Source organism: Primulina huaijiensis, chromosome 12 (genome assembly GCF_012295235.1).
Source record: "Primulina huaijiensis isolate GDHJ02 chromosome 12, ASM1229523v2, whole genome shotgun sequence".
NCBI classification, from domain to species: Eukaryota; Viridiplantae; Streptophyta; class Magnoliopsida; order Lamiales; family Gesneriaceae; genus Primulina; species Primulina huaijiensis.
In genome coordinates this window covers 4,344,816-4,365,559 of record NC_133317.1, presented here as the reverse complement: position 1 = coordinate 4,365,559, position 20,744 = coordinate 4,344,816, and the positions used below count along the sequence as shown (strand labels likewise).

The 20,744-nt window shown below is 37.4% G+C and overlaps 3 protein-coding genes and 1 pseudogene across 3 annotated transcripts; 2 read left to right on the top strand and 2 right to left on the bottom strand.

Annotated features, from left to right (window-relative positions):
• Positions 1-3,084: 3,084 nt before the first annotated feature.
• On the top strand, positions 3,085-4,506 carry LOC140989730 (probable sugar phosphate/phosphate translocator At2g25520). Its single transcript, XM_073459089.1, has one exon. It carries the CDS (start codon positions 3,191-3,193, stop codon positions 4,223-4,225), a length of 1,035 nt encoding a protein of 344 aa, XP_073315190.1. The 5' UTR covers positions 3,085-3,190; the 3' UTR covers positions 4,226-4,506.
• Positions 4,404-9,388, bottom strand: LOC140990134 (pentatricopeptide repeat-containing protein At1g59720, chloroplastic/mitochondrial-like; annotated as a pseudogene).
• Positions 9,389-10,678: 1,290 nt separating this feature from the next.
• On the top strand, positions 10,679-13,872 carry LOC140990416 (adenine nucleotide transporter BT1, chloroplastic/mitochondrial-like). The gene is made up of 3 exons (XM_073460092.1): positions 10,679-11,607; positions 12,804-12,965; positions 13,040-13,872. The coding sequence occupies exons 1-3, from the start codon at positions 11,083-11,085 to the stop codon at positions 13,511-13,513; spliced, it is 1,161 nt and encodes a 386-aa protein (XP_073316193.1). The 5' UTR covers positions 10,679-11,082; the 3' UTR covers positions 13,514-13,872.
• A 242-nt stretch (positions 13,873-14,114) lies between these two features.
• On the bottom strand, positions 14,115-20,516 carry LOC140990286 (cellulose synthase A catalytic subunit 1 [UDP-forming]-like). The gene is made up of 14 exons (XM_073459896.1): positions 20,276-20,516; positions 19,590-19,785; positions 19,322-19,506; positions 19,052-19,169; positions 18,776-18,962; positions 18,285-18,551; positions 17,836-18,181; positions 17,173-17,310; positions 16,960-17,085; positions 16,464-16,676; positions 16,104-16,368; positions 15,607-15,803; positions 15,112-15,462; positions 14,115-15,043 (listed from the first exon to the last, which is right to left on the bottom strand). The coding sequence occupies exons 1-14, from the start codon at positions 20,354-20,356 to the stop codon at positions 14,456-14,458; spliced, it is 3,258 nt and encodes a 1,085-aa protein (XP_073315997.1). The 5' UTR covers positions 20,357-20,516; the 3' UTR covers positions 14,115-14,455.
• Between the last annotated feature and the right edge of the window lie 228 nt (positions 20,517-20,744).

Sequence of the window (20,744 nt, the reverse complement as noted above, 5' to 3'; positions counted from 1 at the left end):
TATACGTCCCATTGAATCAAACATGGTAATTAATAATTCTTCAATTTTAACCAATTGGCATGATCGATTAGGACATCCTGGTTCAACAATGATGCGAAGAATTATAGAAAATACACATGGTCATCCATTGAAAGACCAGAAGATCTTTCAGAATAATAAGTTTCAATGTAAAGCATGTTCTCTTGGAAAACTTATTATAAGACCATCACCAGCCAAAATCCAAACTGAATCACCAATGTTTCTTGAACGTATTCAGGGTGATATTTGTGGACCAATCCATCCACCATGTGGACCATTCAGATACTTTATGGTATTGATTGATGCCTCCAGCAGATGGTCACATGTATGTTTATTGTCAACTCGAAATGTTGCATTTGCAAGATTACTTGCTCAAATAATAAAATTGAGGAATCAATTTCCCGATTATACAATCAAGAAAATTAGACTTGATAATGCTGGTGAATTTACTTCCCAGACTTTCAATGATTATTGTATGTCTATGGGAATCATTGTTGAGCATCCTGTTGCTCATGTACATACTCAAAATGGATTGGCTGAATCATTGATTAAACGTCTGCAAATGATTGCTAGACCAATGATTATGAAAACAAAGCTCCCTATTTCTATATGGGGACATGCAATTTTACATGCTGCTTCATTAATTCGCATCAGACCAAGTGCATATCATAAATACTCCCCATTGCAGCTTGCATTTGGTAAAGAACCAGACATTTCTCATCTGAGAATTTTTGGATGTATGGTGTATGTGCCTATTGCACCACCTCAACGAAAGAAAATGGGACCTCAAAGAAAGATTGGAATTTATATTGGTTATGATAGTCCATCGATCATTCGATATCTTGAACCACAGACAGGCGACGTGTTCACAGCACGTTTTGCTGATTGTCATTTTAATGAGGAAATCTTCCCAATGTTAGGGGGAGAACAGAAACATACCGAAAAAGAAATTACATGGTATGTATCATCATTGTTACATCTGGATCCAAGAACAAAACAATGTGAAAAAGATGTACAGCAAATTGTGCACTTGCAAAGAATAGCAAATCAAATACCAGATGCATTTGCAGACACAAAAGGGGTAACTAAATCATATATACATGCTGCAAATGCCCCTGCTCGAATTGAAATTCCGAAGAAACAAATTGAAGATAGTCATGATGTCATTAAACGCCTGAAGCGTGGAAGGCCAGTTGGTTCCAAGGATAAAAATCCTCGAAAAAGAAAATTCATAGAGAAACACAATGATCACAAAATAGAGAATGATGTTCCTGAAGAAACACATAATGATCACAAAATAGAGAATGATGTTCCTGAAGAAACACATGATGATGAAAATGTTTTGTCAGAACCACAAACTGACGAGAATCATGAAATCTCTATCAATTATATTAATACTGGAAAAATATGGAACCGAAAAGATATAGAAGAAATTGATGATATATTTTCTTATAATGTGGCAATCGACATCATAAATGATAATGAAGATCATGAACCAAAATCTTTTGGTGAATGTAAAAATCGGCAGGATTGGATAAAATGGAAAGATGCCATCCAGGTTGAATTGGATTCGCTAAATAAACGTAATGTTTTTGGACCTATAGTCCTTACACCTGAAGGTGTAAAACCTGTTGGATACAAATGGGTTTTTATTCGAAAGCGAAATGAGAAAAATGAAATAGTAAGATATAAAGCTCGACTTGTTGCACAAGGTTTTTCTCAAAGGCCTGGAATTGATTATGAAGAAACGTATTCTCCTGTGATGGATGCAATTACGTTTCGGTATTTGATTAGCTTGGCAGTATCTGAAAATTTAGAAATGCGTCTTATGGATGTTGTTACAGCCTACTTATATGGATCACTTGATAGTAATATATATATGAAAATCCCTGAAGGATTTAAGATGCCTGAAGCACAAAGTTCAAAACCCAGAGAATGTTATTCTGTGAAATTACTAAGATCATTATATGGGTTGAAGCAATCCGGCAGAATGTGGTATAATAGGCTAAGTGATCACTTGATGAAAAAGGGATATGTAAATAATTCAATATGCCCTTGTGTTTTCATTAAGAAAACAACATCCGGATGCGTAATTATTGCTGTATATGTTGATGATTTAAACATCATTGGAACAAATAAGGAAATTCAAGAAGTTGTGTCATACTTGAAAGAAGAATTTGAAATGAAGGATCTTGGAAAAACCAAGTATTGTCTGGGTTTACAAATTGAACAAAAAGAATGTGGAATATTTGTTCACCAGACAAATTATACAGAAAAGATCCTTAAACGTTTTAATATGGACAAATCAAATCCTTTAAGTACTCCAATGGTTGTTAGATCATTAAACATAGAAAAGGATCCATTCCGTCCATGTGAAGATGATGAAGATATTCTTGGTCCAGAAGTACCATATCTAAGTGCTATCGGTGCCCTTATGTATCTTACAAATTGTACAAGGCCTGATATATCTTTTGCCGTAAATTTATTGGCAAGATTTAGCACATATCCAACAAAGAGACATTGGAACGGAATTAAACATATATTCCGTTATCTACGAGGAACGACAGACTTGGGACTTTTGTATTCAAAAGATGCTAATCCAAGTATAATTGGTTATGCCGATGCTGGATACTTATCTGATCCACACAAAGCACGTTCTCAAACTGGATATGTATTTACTCGTGGAGGCACTGCAATTTCTTGGCGTTCACAGAAACAAACACTTGTAACAACTTCATCAAATCATGCCGAGATTATTGCACTACATGAAGCAAGCCGTGAATGTGTGTGGTTAAAATCAATGACTCAACATATCCAAATCTCATGCGGATTATCATTCGACGAGAAGCCTGTGATACTATATGAAGATAATGCTGCATGTGTTGCTCAAATGAAAGAAGGATACATAAAAAGCGACAGAACTAAACATATTCCTCCTAAGTTCTTCGCATTCACCAAGGAGCTTGAGAAGAATAAATGTATTGATGTTCGTCACATTCAATCAAGTGAAAACTCNGACAATGCACTCTTTAAATTAATGCACTCTTTAAATTAATAATTGAATTACTTCCATAAAACTCGATTCTCCGCTTCTTTCCCCACAATTTGTATGTAAGAAGAAAGCCATCTACTCTTCCACCCCCTCCGAGGACCTCCGCCGCCGCCGTCGCCAATGGGGAAAAGTGAGGCCCTATCAGATGGGGTGTTGAAGAAGATCATCCTCTCATATACGTATGTCTCCGTATGGATTTTCCTCTCATTCACAGTAATCGTGTACAACAAGTACATCCTCGACCACAAGCTCTACAACTGGCCTTTTCCCATCTCCCTGACAATGATTCACATGGCCTTCTGCTCTTTTCTAGCTTTCGCCACCGTCCGCCTGTTCAAGATCGTGGACCCGGTGGCGCTGACCCGCCGCGTGTACATCACCTCTGTCGTCCCAATCGGGGCTCTATATGCTCTCTCCCTTTGGCTCTCCAACTCGGCTTACATATACCTCTCCGTCTCCTTCATTCAAATGCTCAAAGCACTGATGCCTGTTGCTGTTTATTCTATCGGGATTCTCTTCAAGAAAGATGCTTTCAAGAGCAACACCATGCTTAACATGCTTGCTATCTCTGTGGGAGTCGGGGTCGCTGCTTTTGGTGAGGCCAAGTATGATTCTTGGGGGGTTATGCTTCAACTTGGTGCCGTTCTTTTTGAGGCTACGAGGTTGGTTATGATTCAGATCTTGTTGACTTCGAAAGGGATCAATTTGAACCCCATTACTTCGCTTTACTACGTGGCACCCAGCTGTTTGGCTTTTCTTTCTGTTCCGTGGATTTTTGTGGAGTTCCCGTTGTTGAGGCAGAGATCCGGGTTTCATTTTGATTTTGCTATTTTTGGGACCAACTCTCTGTGCGCGTTTGCTTTGAACTTGGCCGTGTTCTTGCTGGTGGGCAGGACCTCAGCTTTAACCATGAATGTCGCTGGGGTGGTGAAGGATTGGCTATTGATTGCCTTTTCTTGGTCTGTGATCAAGGATACAGTGACGCCATTGAATTTGTTTGGTTATGGGTTGGCCTTTTTGGGAGTCGCGTATTACAATCACTCCAAACTGCAGGCTTTGAAGGCCAAGGAGGCACAGAAGAAGGCACCGCCGGCAGATGAGGAGGCAACAAAACTGTTGGATGGGAGGGAAGAAGATGGAATGGGAAAGAAATGAGATGCACAGGCTTAATATATTTGTTAAATATTCATACAAAAAAAGTTAACACAAGGGTTCTTGGAATAAATGTGAGTGAGAAATTTGGGTCTTTTTTGGGTTATTGTCGTTGTTAAGATCAAGATCTACATTTCTTGCTCAGCATGGGGTTTATGCATTATTCAGTATATTTTTTAAAAAAAAAAACTCGAATACACTTCAAAATTTTCTCAGATTTCACGATTTTGAATCTTATGTACAATGGTCAGAAATCTCTTTATGTTGTTACCTTTCAGGATTTAGTCATTTTTTTATTCATGTGCCCACTATCTTGGTCGGATGGTCTCTATGTGCTTGTTGGTTCTCAGTTCTCACCGACGTACTCTATTTAAGAGAGTGAACCTTGAATGTGAATCAATGGAACTTTAAGTTTCTCTGATTTCTAATTGTGTTAATTAAATGGAACTTAAAGTTTATCTGAAACATTTAAAACACTTCCCCCTTTTCGCTTATTGCCATGTAAAGCTCCTAGAGTATTCTTTCATGAAAGTTAGCTGGCTTTGAAGGTTCTTTCCCCTTCTGGTTTGAATTAATCAATCTGTACTTAATAATATAAGTGAAGTTGAAGGGAAGGTGAATTTAGACTATTGACTAATGATTGTCTTGTATATAGTGTTATATTGTGAGATGGAAGAAGCCAAATTGCTGTAGCATGAATTGTTCACCTTTCCTTAGCTTGCACATAGTTGTAGTACAATATTTTTTGGGGTTAGCCCTCATTTTTTGCATCCCATTGGTATGTAAAGGACACAATGACAGCTAATTTGTGCAAATTGAATTTCTAACTTGTTATAGGTATTTGGTTAAAGTATTTAGTTAGCTACATCTATTAGTTATGGCTTGAGTGTTGATTTTAGAAAATTAGGATTGTCCAAACTTTAGGGCTACAAAGAAGTTACTAAGGCTTAAAGCTAAAGTAATCAATACATGTATTGGTATTAATAGTAATTTAATAGAGATTGAGTACAATATTATTCATGTATGAGTTGAAAACTTGTATTTGTTCTTCAAATAACTTTCTCCTAAAATTTTCAACTTGGTGTATTTACTTGACATAGTTGGGATGTTGACCTTTTTTTAACAATTTGTCTTCCTCCATACCTAACCTTGATATTGACTTTGATGGCTGCTATTGGTTGTGCTTATTAGAGGGTTGGCACAATTATTTTTCCCTTTTTTAATATTAAAATTTAATTATTTTTTTGATGTGATGTAGTTGTTAAATAATTCAAGAGAACTGGTCCTAAAGGATTTGGGTGGGTTTTACAGAAGTCTTTTCAAGGCAGGATCTAAAACGAACAATTACAGGGTTGAAGCATCTTGCAAAATTGAAGGCTCTATAGGTGTTTGGGTTAAAATTAAATTATGCAGGCCCAATTTAATTATGCAACCCATCAAAATAGCAAACCAATTCCTATCAATTTGAACTGATCACGAAGCGGAGAAAGATGAGAAGATCATGAGAAGAAAGATCAAAAGATTGTGAGAGCACAGAAGATCATGGATCAAGGAAGAGTAGAGAGAACTGCTCAGCATTCAGAAAGAAAAAAGATTGGCCAAAACAACAAAGAAAACACACAACCTCTCGCATAAATTCTAGCAAACTTCATGCAGAATTGTTAGAGCATTAGTCAGTCGTTTTTCATATACTTCAGTCTAGATTTCATTAGTTCAAGTCATATTTTTCAGATTTCAACAACATTATTTGTTTTATGATAATATTTTATAAATTCTTATAGTTTATTCAAAATATAAATCATGTTAAGAGTTTATTTCTCAATTTCCAGTAGTTTTTCTTTAGTTTTCTTTGTTTATAGCGTCATATTTGTTTAAGAGATCATAACAGACGGTCAAATTTAGTATATATAATCTTTTTAGAATTTAGATTTTCATCGTTTTTACACAAATTGGTGCATATTTGCATCTGTCACGTCCACAAATGTGCAAACAGTTGGTTCAATTTCAAGTTTCAGTTTACGTGAACATTAAGCTGTAGCAACCATAGAAAACAACTCGATACAAACCAAGCATGTGTAATCACCTTAGTAGTTGAGTGGCAATCACCATAAACCCGTGAACTTTTACCGATCTGAACAGCAAGATCCACGGGGTGTTTACACAAGCACGGATGCAATAGCCAGCTTTTCGCTCTCTGTTAAGACTTAAGAGCCCTTGACTTCGTTATCGGTATCAAGCATAACATCAGAGGTTGTAGCACCACATCCACCACTCTTCAACCTTCTCTCCATCTCATCTATCACTTCGTAAATTTTCTGATGCTCTTCGTGGGTTCTATCTCCGGCAACAAACTCATAAATTGAACCACCAAGTTCAATCATAGCACTACCAGGAACCTTTCTGATCCCCTTATTTCCCATTGCTCTCCTGACGGTGTTTTTCTTTTCCGAATCCATCATTTTGGCATTTAAGTTAGAAAGTAGAATATAGGTGGATTCATGTACGAGCTGATTAATCATCGGCTCCTTGGCTATTCATTCACCAAGCTCACCATTTGCACGACACGCGGCAACTAAGGTTCGCCATATTACAGGATTCGGATCAATGGGCATCTTGCTTACAATTCCACAGCTTCGGTTCAGCCTTGCTGAACAAGTCTATCATACATCCATAATGCTCAATCCTAGGCGTGATTCCAAATTCATTTATCATTGAATCAAAATATTGTTTTCTCATGTCGACTAAACCAGAATGGCCAGTTATCTCCTCAAAAAAGTTAACTGCCTCCAGACCACGGCCATGCATCCCCATACACACGATTACGGATCCCTCTTACTCGCACATGTTCGTAAACAACCTCAATGCTTTATCAACATCACCACACTTGGCAAACATGTCGATTAATGCATTCCTCAGTTCAGTGCTCTTCTCAACCTTCTCTCGATCTATGTAAGACTCGACCCATCTCCCAAGCTCAAGTGCACCCAAATCAGCGCAGGCAGACAGCACCATCACCATAGTTATCTCATCGGGCCTCACCCTGGCAATCTGCATTCTTCTAAACAGCTCGTCGGCTTCATTTGGCACACCTCACACACCCACCAATCATCGCGCTCCAAGGAACTGAGTCGCGCTAGGACATTTCATCAAACAGCTTCTCTGCCATATCAATCCCGTTTTCACATCTGCAATACATATGCATTAAAGAGTTCAAAAGATGGGCATCAATACTAAACCCAAGTCTGACAACTGACCTATGAATCGTTTTGCCCAAATCCAAGTCCCCGATTCCAGCACACGCCTTCAGAACAAATGGGTGCGTGGAGTTGTTGGGCCCAACTCCGTAAAATAGCGTTTGTCTGTAATAGCATATAGCATTACGCTTAAAACTGTTCGTCTCTGCATAAACTTTAATAACAGTTTCAAAAGGAAGGAATCCTAGCAATGGGGTTCTGATTCTGGGGAGAAAATGAGGGACGAGGTATAGTCAATGACATTGAGGTGTGAGGAGTTAGTAGTGAATTTTGTGAGGATTAAGGGGCTGCTTCGAAAGCCGAGCTTTAGAATGAAACTATGTAATTGACTGAGTTTGGAGAGAGAGTTACAGAGCTGAAGTAGAGCGAGACAATCTTGCTCTGCTGCTCTCTTGTACACGCCAATACCAATCCTCGCTGCGACTTATTTTATATTTTGAAGCAATTTGATGAATCAAATCAACTGTAAAACCGAGAAAGCTTGAAACTTGACGAAACCCATGCCAAGATTTTGCAACCTTTCAAAACATTTAACCTGAAGATTCATCAAAAAGTGGCTAATTTTCTCTGTTCAATCAGGATTTATCTCAGTATCCCCTGTCCTTGTCCCGACTAACCAGTGGATTGCACATCTCCTTTTAGAGCAAAAAACAGCAAGCCAAGCTCTTCAAACTTTTAAATGGGCCTCTGAGATTCCAAGCTTCACCCACAGTACGTCCATCTATCATGCTTTGATCCACAAGCTGTGCACTTTCCGTCACTGACTCACTGTAGCGCAGTTGTTTTTTGAAATCATATAGTTTTTTTATTTTTTTAACAAATAAAGAATGTCTCTTGAAATTTACCTTTTGATGGAACACATCAACAACATATAAACTAAATATCAATATTTTGTGTGTCAGTGAGAACTACTTCTTGTGTATTCATTCATCCATAGATCATAATCACAGTTTGAAATTCTCAATATCAATTACTATGTTCATACATATTAATAAAAACAAAATTTTTATTTGGATTGTGAAGGAGGGCCATTGAATAAAAATTTGCAAACAATATTCAAATCTTGTATGGATATTATTAGGTGGTGTGGCCAAAAGCTTTAGGGAAATTTAGGGAAAAGGGAGTGCGATACGAAATATTTAAAAAAAAAAGATCCATAAGTCAATTTATTTAAATGTCCCTGTGTTTTAAGTGTAAATATATAATTAAATTTGATTACATATATAAATTTACTTTAAACACGTAATTCATTCTCATCAGTCATCCATTCTATTCTCATCAGTCGACTCAACCTAAATCCTTTTCGTCGACCTTTTTCCGTTTCCTTTCCGGCTACAATTCTCAACACAAATCGACACAATGACTAACAGTAATCTGATAATATTAACTTTTATTTCGATTTATTGTTTATTTTCGTTCATCGAATGACTGGTTGAGAAAGAAAATTTCGATCAACTTTTGGTCGACCCAAGCGTGGACATTGTATGGTCGACCATACAGACCAAGCAATGGTCGACCAACGACCAAAGACCAAAGACTCGACCATTGCTTTGGCCAAAGACCAAAGAATTGGTCGACAAATTCAAATGGTCGACTAATTCTAAGCTTTGGTAAAGACTAAAGCTTTGGATGGTCGATCATTGATGGTCGATTATTGTTGATTGTTGGACATTGTATTGATCTTTATAATTATTGGACATTGTAATATGTTTGATAATCATTCGACATTGTATTGATCTTTTAATTATTGGACATTGTATAGATATTTTTTATTTCGATTTAAGTATTAAGTATTTATGATGGAATTTTGTTGTTGGTCACTTTTTTGGTCGACCATAATGATTTCTGGGTCGACCTTGTTGATCCATGTTGATATTTTGGGTCGACCATGTTGATCTCTGGGTCGACCCATGTTGATTTTGGGTCGATCAAGGTTGCTTTTGGGTCGACTGTCTTTCTAACACATGAATCCATATATTTGACAAATATGATCGATAATTACTTAATTTTGACGGATAATTACACAATTTTGACCAATGTTGCATGTTTTTAACATATGAATCACATAATTTCACAAGTATGTTCTATAATATTACATGATTTTGTTACATGTTATGACATATGAGTCACAATTTCACAATTATGTTACATGTGTTTTGACATCTGAGCCACAATTTCACAATTATGTTATATGTTTAACATATGAATCACAATTTCACAACTATGTTACATGTTTTAACATATGAATCATAATTTTACAACCAACTATGTTACATGTTGTTTTAACATATGAATCACAATTTCACAACTGTGTTACATGTTTTAATATATGAATCACAATTTCACAACTATGTTACATGTTTTTAACATATGAATCACAATTTCACAATAATGTTATATAATATTACATGTTTTAACATATGAATCACATATTTAGCTGGGTCGAAACAAAGTAGACCTTGTTGTTTTTGGGTCGACCCTTGTTGCTTTGCTTTTGGGTCGACCCAAAGTTATATCTTACAAAATTCAACAAAAATTAAAATAATTAAAATGGACAAAAATTAATAATAAAAACAATAAAAAAATATGACAGGTTTCTTCTTGGTCCACCAAAATTATGTTGGTTGACCAAGAAGAATTTCTTCTTGGTTTGGTCGACCAAGAATTCTTCTTGGTCGACCAAAAAAATTAATGTTGGTCGACCAACTTAATTTTGGTCGACCAATTTTTCTGAGTGGACTATTAGATTTTCTCAAAATAGAATCTGTGTCGACCTAGAAGAAAAAGAAAATGAATTCTTGGTCGACCAACAAAATTTTGGTCGACCAAGAAAATTAATGTTGGTCGACCAACTTAATTTTGGTCGACCAACAAAATTTTGGTCGACCAAGAAAATTAATGTTGGTCGACCAACTTAATTTTGGTCGACCAATTTTTCTGAGTGGACTATTAGATTTTCTCAAAATAGAATCTGTGTCGACCGAGAAGAAAAAGAAAAGGAGAATTAATTAAGTTAAAGAGTTTAATTGATAATCAAAAGTCAACTCCTGTTTTCTTAAAAAAAAAAGTCAAAGTCTTTATTTTTTAAATACTTTTTCTCTCACTCTTACTTTTTTAATTGGCCCAAAAGCTTATTGAGAAATAATCAATCAAAATAATATTAAATAAGGAAAAAACAAAATTTTACTTGTATTTTTTGGCATCAGCTCGATGCTCTGTTTTGTTTTGTTTTTTTTAAATTTTTTATTTCGATTCCATTCTGGGGTCGGAAAAGGGTAAGTTGCTTCCCTTTCTCCTCCCCCATCGATTTCGCCGCTTCCAAAATCTCAGCCTTCTCTTTTGACAGATAAATCTAACATGACTTGATTTGGGGAAATATATTTCTTAGTTCTTATAGCGTAATTTATTCCGAGAAAGTTGGTTTTATCCAATATCAAATCTTTTGTTGATTTAGCGTCCCCGTGGAGTCTGGAGACTTGAAATCTTTTAAACTCCAGGAGTTTGATTCGAAACGGAAATTTTCCCTGGAAGGGGAAAAAATATAAAAATAAGCCGCCCACAAAACTGTTGCAGAAGGCTGTGGGAGGCATTCTTTGGAGGTGTTGGATGATGGCTAGGATAGAAAAAATGCAAGCTTTGGAGGTAAGAAACAATGGGTCTCTATTTAATTCTCATTTGGGTCTCCAATGGAATCTCCAAGATTGCAACTTTTACCCTGGCGGCGGCCTCTTTGCTTCTGTTGGGCAAATGGGAAACAACGAAAACAGAGGTTTCAAATTACCTTATGCCGATTTATTTGTGAAGTATGTTTTGTTGCCTGAGGGGGTTAAGATATTAGGTGTGCAGGAGGAGGAATATGGGTTGACGAAGAAGAAGAAAAAGAGTGTTGGGCTCAAAGTTAAAATTAGGAATCCCTTGTTGAGAAGGTTATTGAGCGGTGGAATAGCTGGAGCGATATCGAGGACTGCTGTGGCTCCACTTGAGACGATTAGGACTCACTTGATGGTGGGCAGTGGTGGGCATTCAACTTCTGAGGTGTTTCACAATATTATGCAGGCAGAAGGATGGACTGGATTGTTTAAGGGCAATTTCATTAATGTGATTCGAGTTGCACCTAGCAAGGCCATTGAGGTAAAAGTGTGATTTGTTTATGTTCTCATCTTTCTTTTTTCTTACTAATTTTGTTTGCCCATTTGATATTCTGTGCTAGTTTTATGTTTTCTTCTTTATTCTGTTCTAGCTTGTTTAGTTGTTTCTTTTAGATTTCAATCTATTTGTAGTTAGCTGGATACTTTTCCCTTCTATTGCCATGAACATTTTGTCTATTTTGTGGAGCAAGTAAATGGGTTTGTGACTTCAATATTTGCTCTCCCACTGTTTGCGGCATGAATTTTGATGAGATAAAACTTATTGCTATCTTTTGTTTGCTGATTACTGCTTTGTTTGTGTTCATGTAAATCTCTTTTGAGCTTGAGCTCTGAAGGAGCTTCTCATTATGCATTGTAAATTCTGCATGTCTTTTAGTTACCATGATCTGGTGATGTTTGATGATCAAGACTAAGCAGAATACCCATGCCCATGATTGGCCTTTTTGGTGTTGTCTGAGACAGCATACCACCTATAGAGCGGTTAGAAAAAAGAACCTTTGTGGACCATGGCTATTAACTTATATTATTTGTTGAGCACCATGGGACTTAATTTCCTAGGAACTAACTGATGTCATTGAGATACGTAAAGCAATACATTCCAAGGCATTTGTTAGTGTACCATCCACTATACTACCACCGTGACCACTGCCCTCTCTACCACCAACCGTCCATGTTGCATTGCTCATAATTCATAATTCTACTGTCCTAGTCCCAATGCTAGGTACGTGATTTGCTTTGAGTTATTCTAAGTATAAAATGGGTATAATTTGGCAGTATACGGATAATTGAAAATATGGACGTCTGGAAATTTGATGTTCATTTAGAAGCTTACTCTTTTTTTAATCAAAATGTACTTGCTCTTTTCCACATCCTTTTTCTCATCCCTTCTTTCCTGGTGTGATTTGCATAATTGACCTTTGGTTCTTTTACGTTAGCATAAAGCTTTATGTTTAAAGCTGTAATTCATTCATATGTTTCCTCCGTTATTTTCTGCGGTCTCATGTAAAGAAGCTATAACTAAAATTCCCATCTCCTACTAAACATTGCTTATTTGACTAGTATATCCGACACCACTCATGAAGCAGAGAATATCAAATATTTATATTTATGGAAAAATACTTGTATTTACTCTTCTATTGCGCTTTTACCCATTTCTTGTACCTGCTAATTTTACTACAGTTACTTGTTTACGACACTGTCAACAAGAATTTGTCTTCAAGACCTGGAGAACAATTCAAATTGCCTGTTCCCCCTTCATTGGTGGCAGGAGCCTGTGCTGGAGTTAGCTCAACTCTTGTAACCTATCCCCTTGAGTTAGTCAAGACGCGATTGACCATTCAGGTAGAAAGAACCAAATTTTCCTGTTCATTTTAATTTCTATATCAAACATTTGATAGCCTGTTTCCATACTGCAGAGAGGAGTTTATAATGGTCTGCTTGACGCTTTTGTTAAAATATTGCAAGAGGGTGGGCCTGGCGAGCTCTATAGAGGTCTTGCACCCAGTGTCATCGGAGTGATTCCATATGCTGCTGCCAACTACTGTGCATATGACACGTTACGGAAGGTCTATAGAAAAATTTTCAAACAGGAGAAGATTGGAAATATTGAAACACTGTTGATTGGATCAGCATCTGGTGCTATTTCAAGTAGTGCTACCTTCCCTCTTGAAGTGGCTCGTAAGCATATGCAGGTTGGTGCTGTCGGTGGGAGGCAAGTGTATAGGAACGTGCTTCACGCTCTTGCCAGCATACTTGAACAAGAGGGAATTCAAGGTTTGTACAAAGGGCTCGGCCCGAGCTGCTTGAAGTTGGTGCCTGCAGCTGGGATATCTTTCATGTGTTACGAAGCGTGCAAGAAAATTTTGGTAGATAAAGAAGAGGATGAGTAGAAGAGCTCTTTCATGAATAACCAAAGCTAAAAGCCGGATACATATTTTTTTCGAGTTGACTTGATGAATATCTTGTCATTTTCCTGATACCTAGAAGAACCAAAATTTTGAGACTGAGACCTGAACGTTATTCGGTCTTGACCTTTCCCTTTTTTTGGTCATACTTAACCCACCCTTGATTTTTCCGCCTTTTGATTACTGCAACATCCTTTTGTTTTAATTATTGTAAGTATGATTATAGAAATATGATTGTTCCTGCATTTTAATTGTAATCTCAGATTTGGTGAAGACTAAAGTTTACTCAAATTTGGTACACAATTCGGTTGCACCGGGAAATTTTATATTCTGGTTCTGTTTAATCTTTTCCCCTTTATTCCATTTTAACGTGCTGGTGTTAATGCTAAGAAAGGAATGCTACTGCCTGGTCTCATTCCATGTTTATCTCAAATAGAGTTTAGTTTCGTTCACTGATCACTGAGTTGAACCGACGCTCATTTTTGACTACTTGGCAAAAACGAGATATGGCAAGATGTGAGGCATTCTGTGGATACTTGTTCATCAACCATTAAGTTAAATCAATCTTTTATTTAAAAACATGCCAAAATCAAACATCTTTTGGGTTATAAATAACCAAATTACTCGAAAAAAATAACAAATAAACAAGTTTGTAAAAACCTCTGTACTGGGACAAGGGCTGTAACGACACGAGTGCTCACTACACAGCGTATACAAGAAGTATGATGTATTCTAAATCACATGGGCTTCAGTGTTTGATGAATATCCATCACCTCATTCAGACACTACATAGAAATGGCACAACAGAAATTAAGGAGGTTCCTAACATGACCCTTTTTTCCCTTGCTTTTTGGACTATACACACGAAATACAGGTATCTGGTATCACATGGAGTTGATCTTACAAGATGGCATTCAAAAGAACTCTTTAACAGTTGATACCACACTGACCTTGTGCAGCTCTCTTTGTAGCCTCAGATGTGAAGGGGTCGATTCGCACCCAAAGCAGAGAGAAAATTGATGCAAGTAGAATAGACCAAACGATGACAATTGTAGGCGTACGGTTTTGCCGGCCTAACAAACCTTTCAGGAAAGGATACAAGTGGACAATGACCCAGATAGCAAAGAATAATTTCCCGAAAAGGGGACCCCATGACTGATATCCACTGTTGATAGCATATGAAACACCAGCCACAATTCCGACCAAATTTACGATAAGGACAGTGGTGGGAGGTATAATGAGGGATGTCCATTTGAACACATAAAGCTCGGAAAAATCTCCATCTTCATCAGATGCTTTTGAAGTGACAGTGAAATTGGTATCGATTCCTGCAAGGACTTTTAAGAGACCTTGGAAGACAGCAAAGAGATGGGCTGATGTTCCACCAATGACCCAAAATTGCTCGTTCCTCCACCAGTCCTCAACAGTAACACCACCCCACCTCATTTCAAGTATGCCAGTAGCAAAAATGGAGACGAAGAGAAGAATGAACCACATGCTGGCAAAATTGCTTATCTGCACAAGAGTAGATTTAGAATCACATAACTCAGGAAGGAAATCACAAAAGTTGTATTGTGTATCACCTCTGGAATGATAAATTTGTTAGTGAGAAGACAGATAGCAGGAAGAATGCAATAGGCGATCAATGGAATAGAAGTGAGCGGATAAACAATGGTGTTAATATAAGCCAGTCTCTCCAATAGCTGCAGTTTCCCAGTGTAGCCATACCATATGGGACAATGCCTGCTCAGAAGAATTTCAATGGATCCGAGAGCCCATCTAAGGACCTGGTTCAAACGATCTGACAGATTGATGGGAGCAGACCCCTTGAATGCTGGACGAGGAGGCATACAATAAATGGAGATCCATCCTCGAGCATGCATTTTGAACCCGGTCAAAATATCTTCTGTGACTGAACCGTAAATCCACCCAATCTGATATGATAGGAACAAAATGAACTGAGTTTTTATGACAAAGGCAATTAGTATCGATAAAGGACAGATCTCTCATTCTAGAGGATACAAAACTCGGATGGAGAATAACAGAGTGAAAATAAAACCATCATTTATTCACATCACCTCTTTGCCCCATTCTGTTTTATCTTCATAACCACAGCTAATAACATGAATTGCTTCTTTTAAAAGAGTGGCAGGATTTGTTGATGGTGGAATGCCGCCCTGTTCCATAAAGGTTGCAGCAATGAAGACAGGAGATTGACCAAATCGTTTCTCCAAGCTCTTCTGAGACATAAGAAGCGACTTCTCATCATCGTATCCTGTCCAAGACAAGGAATGCTTAGCCACTGCCTTTTAAGAGAATCACTGGTATAATTATAGCTTTAGGAGTGAACACATGAAAAACAAGACAGTTCAAAACATGCATTTTGTTGACTAAATAGTTGAATGAAAGGTTTTTTACTTCACCGTAACCATTTTCCAGAATTTATCCAAATTGACTCTACACGGTAAATTCAGCGCGGGGGCCAAATAGTCCAATTCATAGGCAATAGTACTTCAATAACAATATAAAATACGAATTATGGTACATAAAACTTTCAAAATATGTAAGCAAATACCTTCCACACCATCTTCTAAGTCCTCCACATTAAAGATAGGAATTGTGGATTCAGTTCTTTTTACAGCTCGGTTCTTTTCAGTGTACTTTTTATCGGCCCTCCTCCCCTTCTTCCTTGATCCACAACAGCTTCTAACAATAATGTTTGGTCGCAGGTCTTCTTCTGTAAGGACTGGATCGTATCCATACAGAGCTTGCCGATTAAAGCAACATCCAGTTCCCACATAAACAGGGCCTTGAAGGCCATCTAACCCTTTCAAGTTGATCTGCAAGTGGAAAACATATCAATGTTAAAATGCGGGGACAAGAGAGATATTAGGATCTCAAAATTTAAGTAGTAACAAAACAAAGTGAGACCCACATCAAAAAACACAATATTGCGGTTAGCATATCTATCGTGCAAATCGATGCCATCAAAACGCTGAGGAAACTGCACATAGCAAGTCTTCTTTCCATAAGCGGGATCCATCATAAAACACATGGCTTCTTTAAGAGCTTTACTGTTGTTGAAGTAGTGATCACAATCGACATTCAAAAGATATGCTCCATTTGTGAGGACAGCAGAGACACGGATCTGAAGCACACAATACATATTATCATAAAGAAATTCAGTGACGACTTGAAATTACCAAAAACAAAAACAAAAACAAAAGAGAAAGAAGGTCATTAAATACGGAATATTTAGCCTTTCATTCGTCACAAACCTCTTCATATAGGCTTAAATACACATCCTACACCACACACAGATAAATTCGAAACCTAATTATATGGAAACAAAAGAGCAGGATCTAGCGGGATTATTGTGTTTGAAGTCGGGCCCACCCACGACGTGACCCCCAAAAAAATAAATCACCTACCAAAGCATTCATAGCTCCAGCTTTCTTGTGATGTTGAAATCCTGGACGCTTCTCACGAGAAACATAAACCAACCGAGGAAGCTCATTTCCATCCGTATCAAGGCCCCCACTATGTCCCAGAAAGACCTGTTAATTAAAAAAGAGATGAGAATTAGAACACAGTAAATAGCAAAGGCATAACCTGAATGCAAAAGAACATCGAAATAAAAATACCTGAATCATTCCCGGATGATCCCGAGTGTTATTTCCGGGCCAAGAAGTTCCATCTTGCATTGTCCATCCTTCTTCAGGCATTTTTTGAGCCTTGGCAACAAGAGCATTGATGCGTACCTTGAATTCTTCGTATTCCCTCTGTGCAGAAAAATGTCGTGAATACAGTGATGCTACATTTTTCTTTTGTTTCCTGCCTCATCACATAAGATTACAAGAGGAGCCTTTGGTACCATAATGACAGTTATACTTGCACGTCTGATTGTAGAATATTTTTTGTTGATGATAGTTATGCATATGCATTTTGATTGCAAAATATTTTGTCAAATTCAATCCACACATTTACCACTAAAATTTGTCCGGTTTCAGAACATTTTTCGCCAGTGCATGTAAATGGAATTAATACTTCTGACACTTCAACAATAAGTTCAACCCATTTCTTCTTTGGTAAAAGTCTAAAGCGAGTAGCTTGTATTGAATCATATAACTTTATTATTTTAAATTAATTTAATAAAGCAAACTTTTAGACATATCTTGCTAATTCTCAAAATGCATGATGGAAATTAAGACGGTCAAAATAAGATAAAGCAGAAGCCATGCACAAAGGATAAAGAGGTAAAGTAAATAACTAAAAAAATATGAATATTGACTATATTTAAGATTCACCTTCATTGATCTGCGCTCTTTCACAAAAGAAGGCTGGATCTTGTCCTTCAGGTAATCAATCTTCTGAGCAAAATAAAATTCAGGGGCCCTGGGTTCAATGTTGTGCTTCTTGCAGAAAGGTACCCATTTCCTGGCAAATTCCGCAGTTTCAGAGAGCGCTTCAAAGGTCAGCATAGACGCACCATCATCAGAAACATAACAAGATACTTTGTCTACAGGGTAATCCACAGAAAGGATGGACAGCACAGTGTTGGCAGTAATAAGAGGAGGCTCCTTCATGGGATCCACTGTACTCACAAATATATCAATAGGTGCTAACTGGGAAGGCTCACCCTCTCTATCATATCTGCACATATAAGATATATTAAGGGGAAAATTTAAACCCAACGAATCATTTTCAACTCAGAAATGACGGGCTAAACTGTGAGCATTACAGAAAATTCACCAACCTTACTGCAAGTCTTTCAAGATAAGTCTCACGGTTAATGGGGTACCATTTTGGAAACTGATCGAGAAGCCACGAAAACGCAAACCACACCTCACAGATGACTGATGTCAACCACAAAGGATAAGCATCCTTCACTGGATGAGTACAACGATATTGCAAGAAAAAGCCCAAGATGATTAATCGAAGTATGATTATGACTCGATAAGGAGTGAGATGAGAAGAAGAAATGGGCACGATACGGCTCATAGGTTGGCGAGCATCATCAGCCCTGTCATCAACACAAACTATTAGCGGTCTCCATGAAAAGGTAAAGAGAGCTCTAACATAAACAAGTTTCATGAAAGTAACATGATCTAAATTATACAGAGCTGCAATTTAGTTGTGGTTTATGATACTAATAATTATGATTTCTAAATATTAACGAGTCAGCTATCAGTCAATGATATTTATTGTCAAAGTACGATAAAAAAAATCAAAAGTAAAGATGCTCACATTTGTAGTTCTTCTCCATTTGACCCAGTGCCTTCAATATCTCCTTTCCCTTCACTGTATCGGTTGGCCATTTGCCCCATATTTTTGTCCTGCTTTAGTTTCCAACCTTCCACTCTCTCCTTCCAGTCAACGTTCCCAAGTCCATAAGAATTCAAGTCTTTTGAAGGGTCGACAATCCTTACAGGAACTACATAAATTGATGACATCGTCAGTGCTACGAGAAAACTTGACGTATGAAGGAATGATAAATTAAAACATATCTTGATTGGTACTTACCTGGTTGCTGGGGGTCAACATATGGAAGGGAGTGAACACGGTCCCCAGGGCCCAAAGGTCCAGATGTACTTCTTACAGATTGAGTGTCAAGCATAGACGGGGGAATCTCACCAGAGACCTGTCAAACATGTTAAAAAATTGATAAATACGAACTGTATTGCTTTACATCTGGTAGGCAAATAATCGAGAAATCAAGCAAACAAAATACTTTCTAGTTAACTTACTGGTTGTGAGAAATCAAGCAAACAAAATACTTTCTAGTTAACTTACTGGTTGTCCATTGGTAAGAAGACGAATTGGTTGATGAGCCTCACGTCTGGAAGATGCAGATAAATCGGCATCATCTCCCCGCCACTGAGATCTAGCCTTGTTCTTTCCTTGAGAGTAAAGAAATTCGTTTTCCAAATCATCCTCATCCTCGTCCTCATCATCATCACCGTCAACTCGTGGACTCCCTGAAAGATGCAAAACTACTATATTAACTAAGGTTCAAAATATAAGTAGTTCACACGCAAAGGAATCAATGAAGCACACTAACCTTTGAGTCTCTTGTACCTAGTCTTGCACTGGGGGCATGACTGGTTTCCATCTTTTCGTTCATATTCATAACAAGCTCTGCAGACTGGAAATCCACATTCATTGCAAGCAACAAAAACATCTCCATTGGCGGTCAGTCCAACAGTATCTCCACAAATCTGGCATATCTGGCCATTCAAATTCTTCAGGGGCTTTACCTGCATATTGCATGATTACTACAGTGATTAATAACATAATTTTACAGACCCAAGCAAAGAACAACCAGATCAAATGCAGAGCTAACAAATTCATTTGAGCCCATCATTCAAATAAATTAAGACCTCCAATTTTAGCATATTTAGTCAAAGGGGGCAATAAACTGAAATGAGTCAATGGATCTTCCAAATCAGTAAGAAGAATTTCACAGCGAACTTATCAATACGTATTCAACACATTCAGCTGATCCCCAGCAATCTCAAAGAAAATTACAACTAAAATCACAAAATCAATCATCAAAGAATTAAAGCGCGGCGAATTCCTTCAAGACCCAGAAACCAACCACTAGTCCATTGTCAATTAACATGATGACAATATCCAAGTCCCAATCCAACATTTCCCACCTCAGATCCAACACCAAGAACACTAATCAAGAACCGATAAGGTCGAAAGAGAAGAAAAAATCCAAATGCATGTTAAAACAGATCATACCCCACTGTCAGAATCATGGCGAATTCTAACAAGCTCGTTCCTTTTGTGAGATCCAGCCACCATTCCAGCACTTGCCTCCATTATTTCTTCAGTATAATCACAAATCAGTTATAAAATACAGAAATTTTGTAATCAGAGTAAAACAAAACGTTAGTGAGAGGAAGATTCTTAGGCTGAATCAATCGGCCATCTCTCACTCTCTATCTCTCTACTTCTCCTTCATTTGCTTAAATGCTGACACGCTGTCTCTAGTTTCTTTTCCAATACATTAACGTAAGGATTTTTTACCAGCTGAACCGGTAGACGGTGTTCGTCTGTCGGCTACACAACAGCCATATATACACACACTAGTGAGTATAATTTTTTTTATTATTATCGATGTACTAAAATAAAATTTGATAAATTATGGAGGAACTAAATTGATATTTGAATTGTTGAAATAAAAATAAATAAAAATATGTGTTGAAAT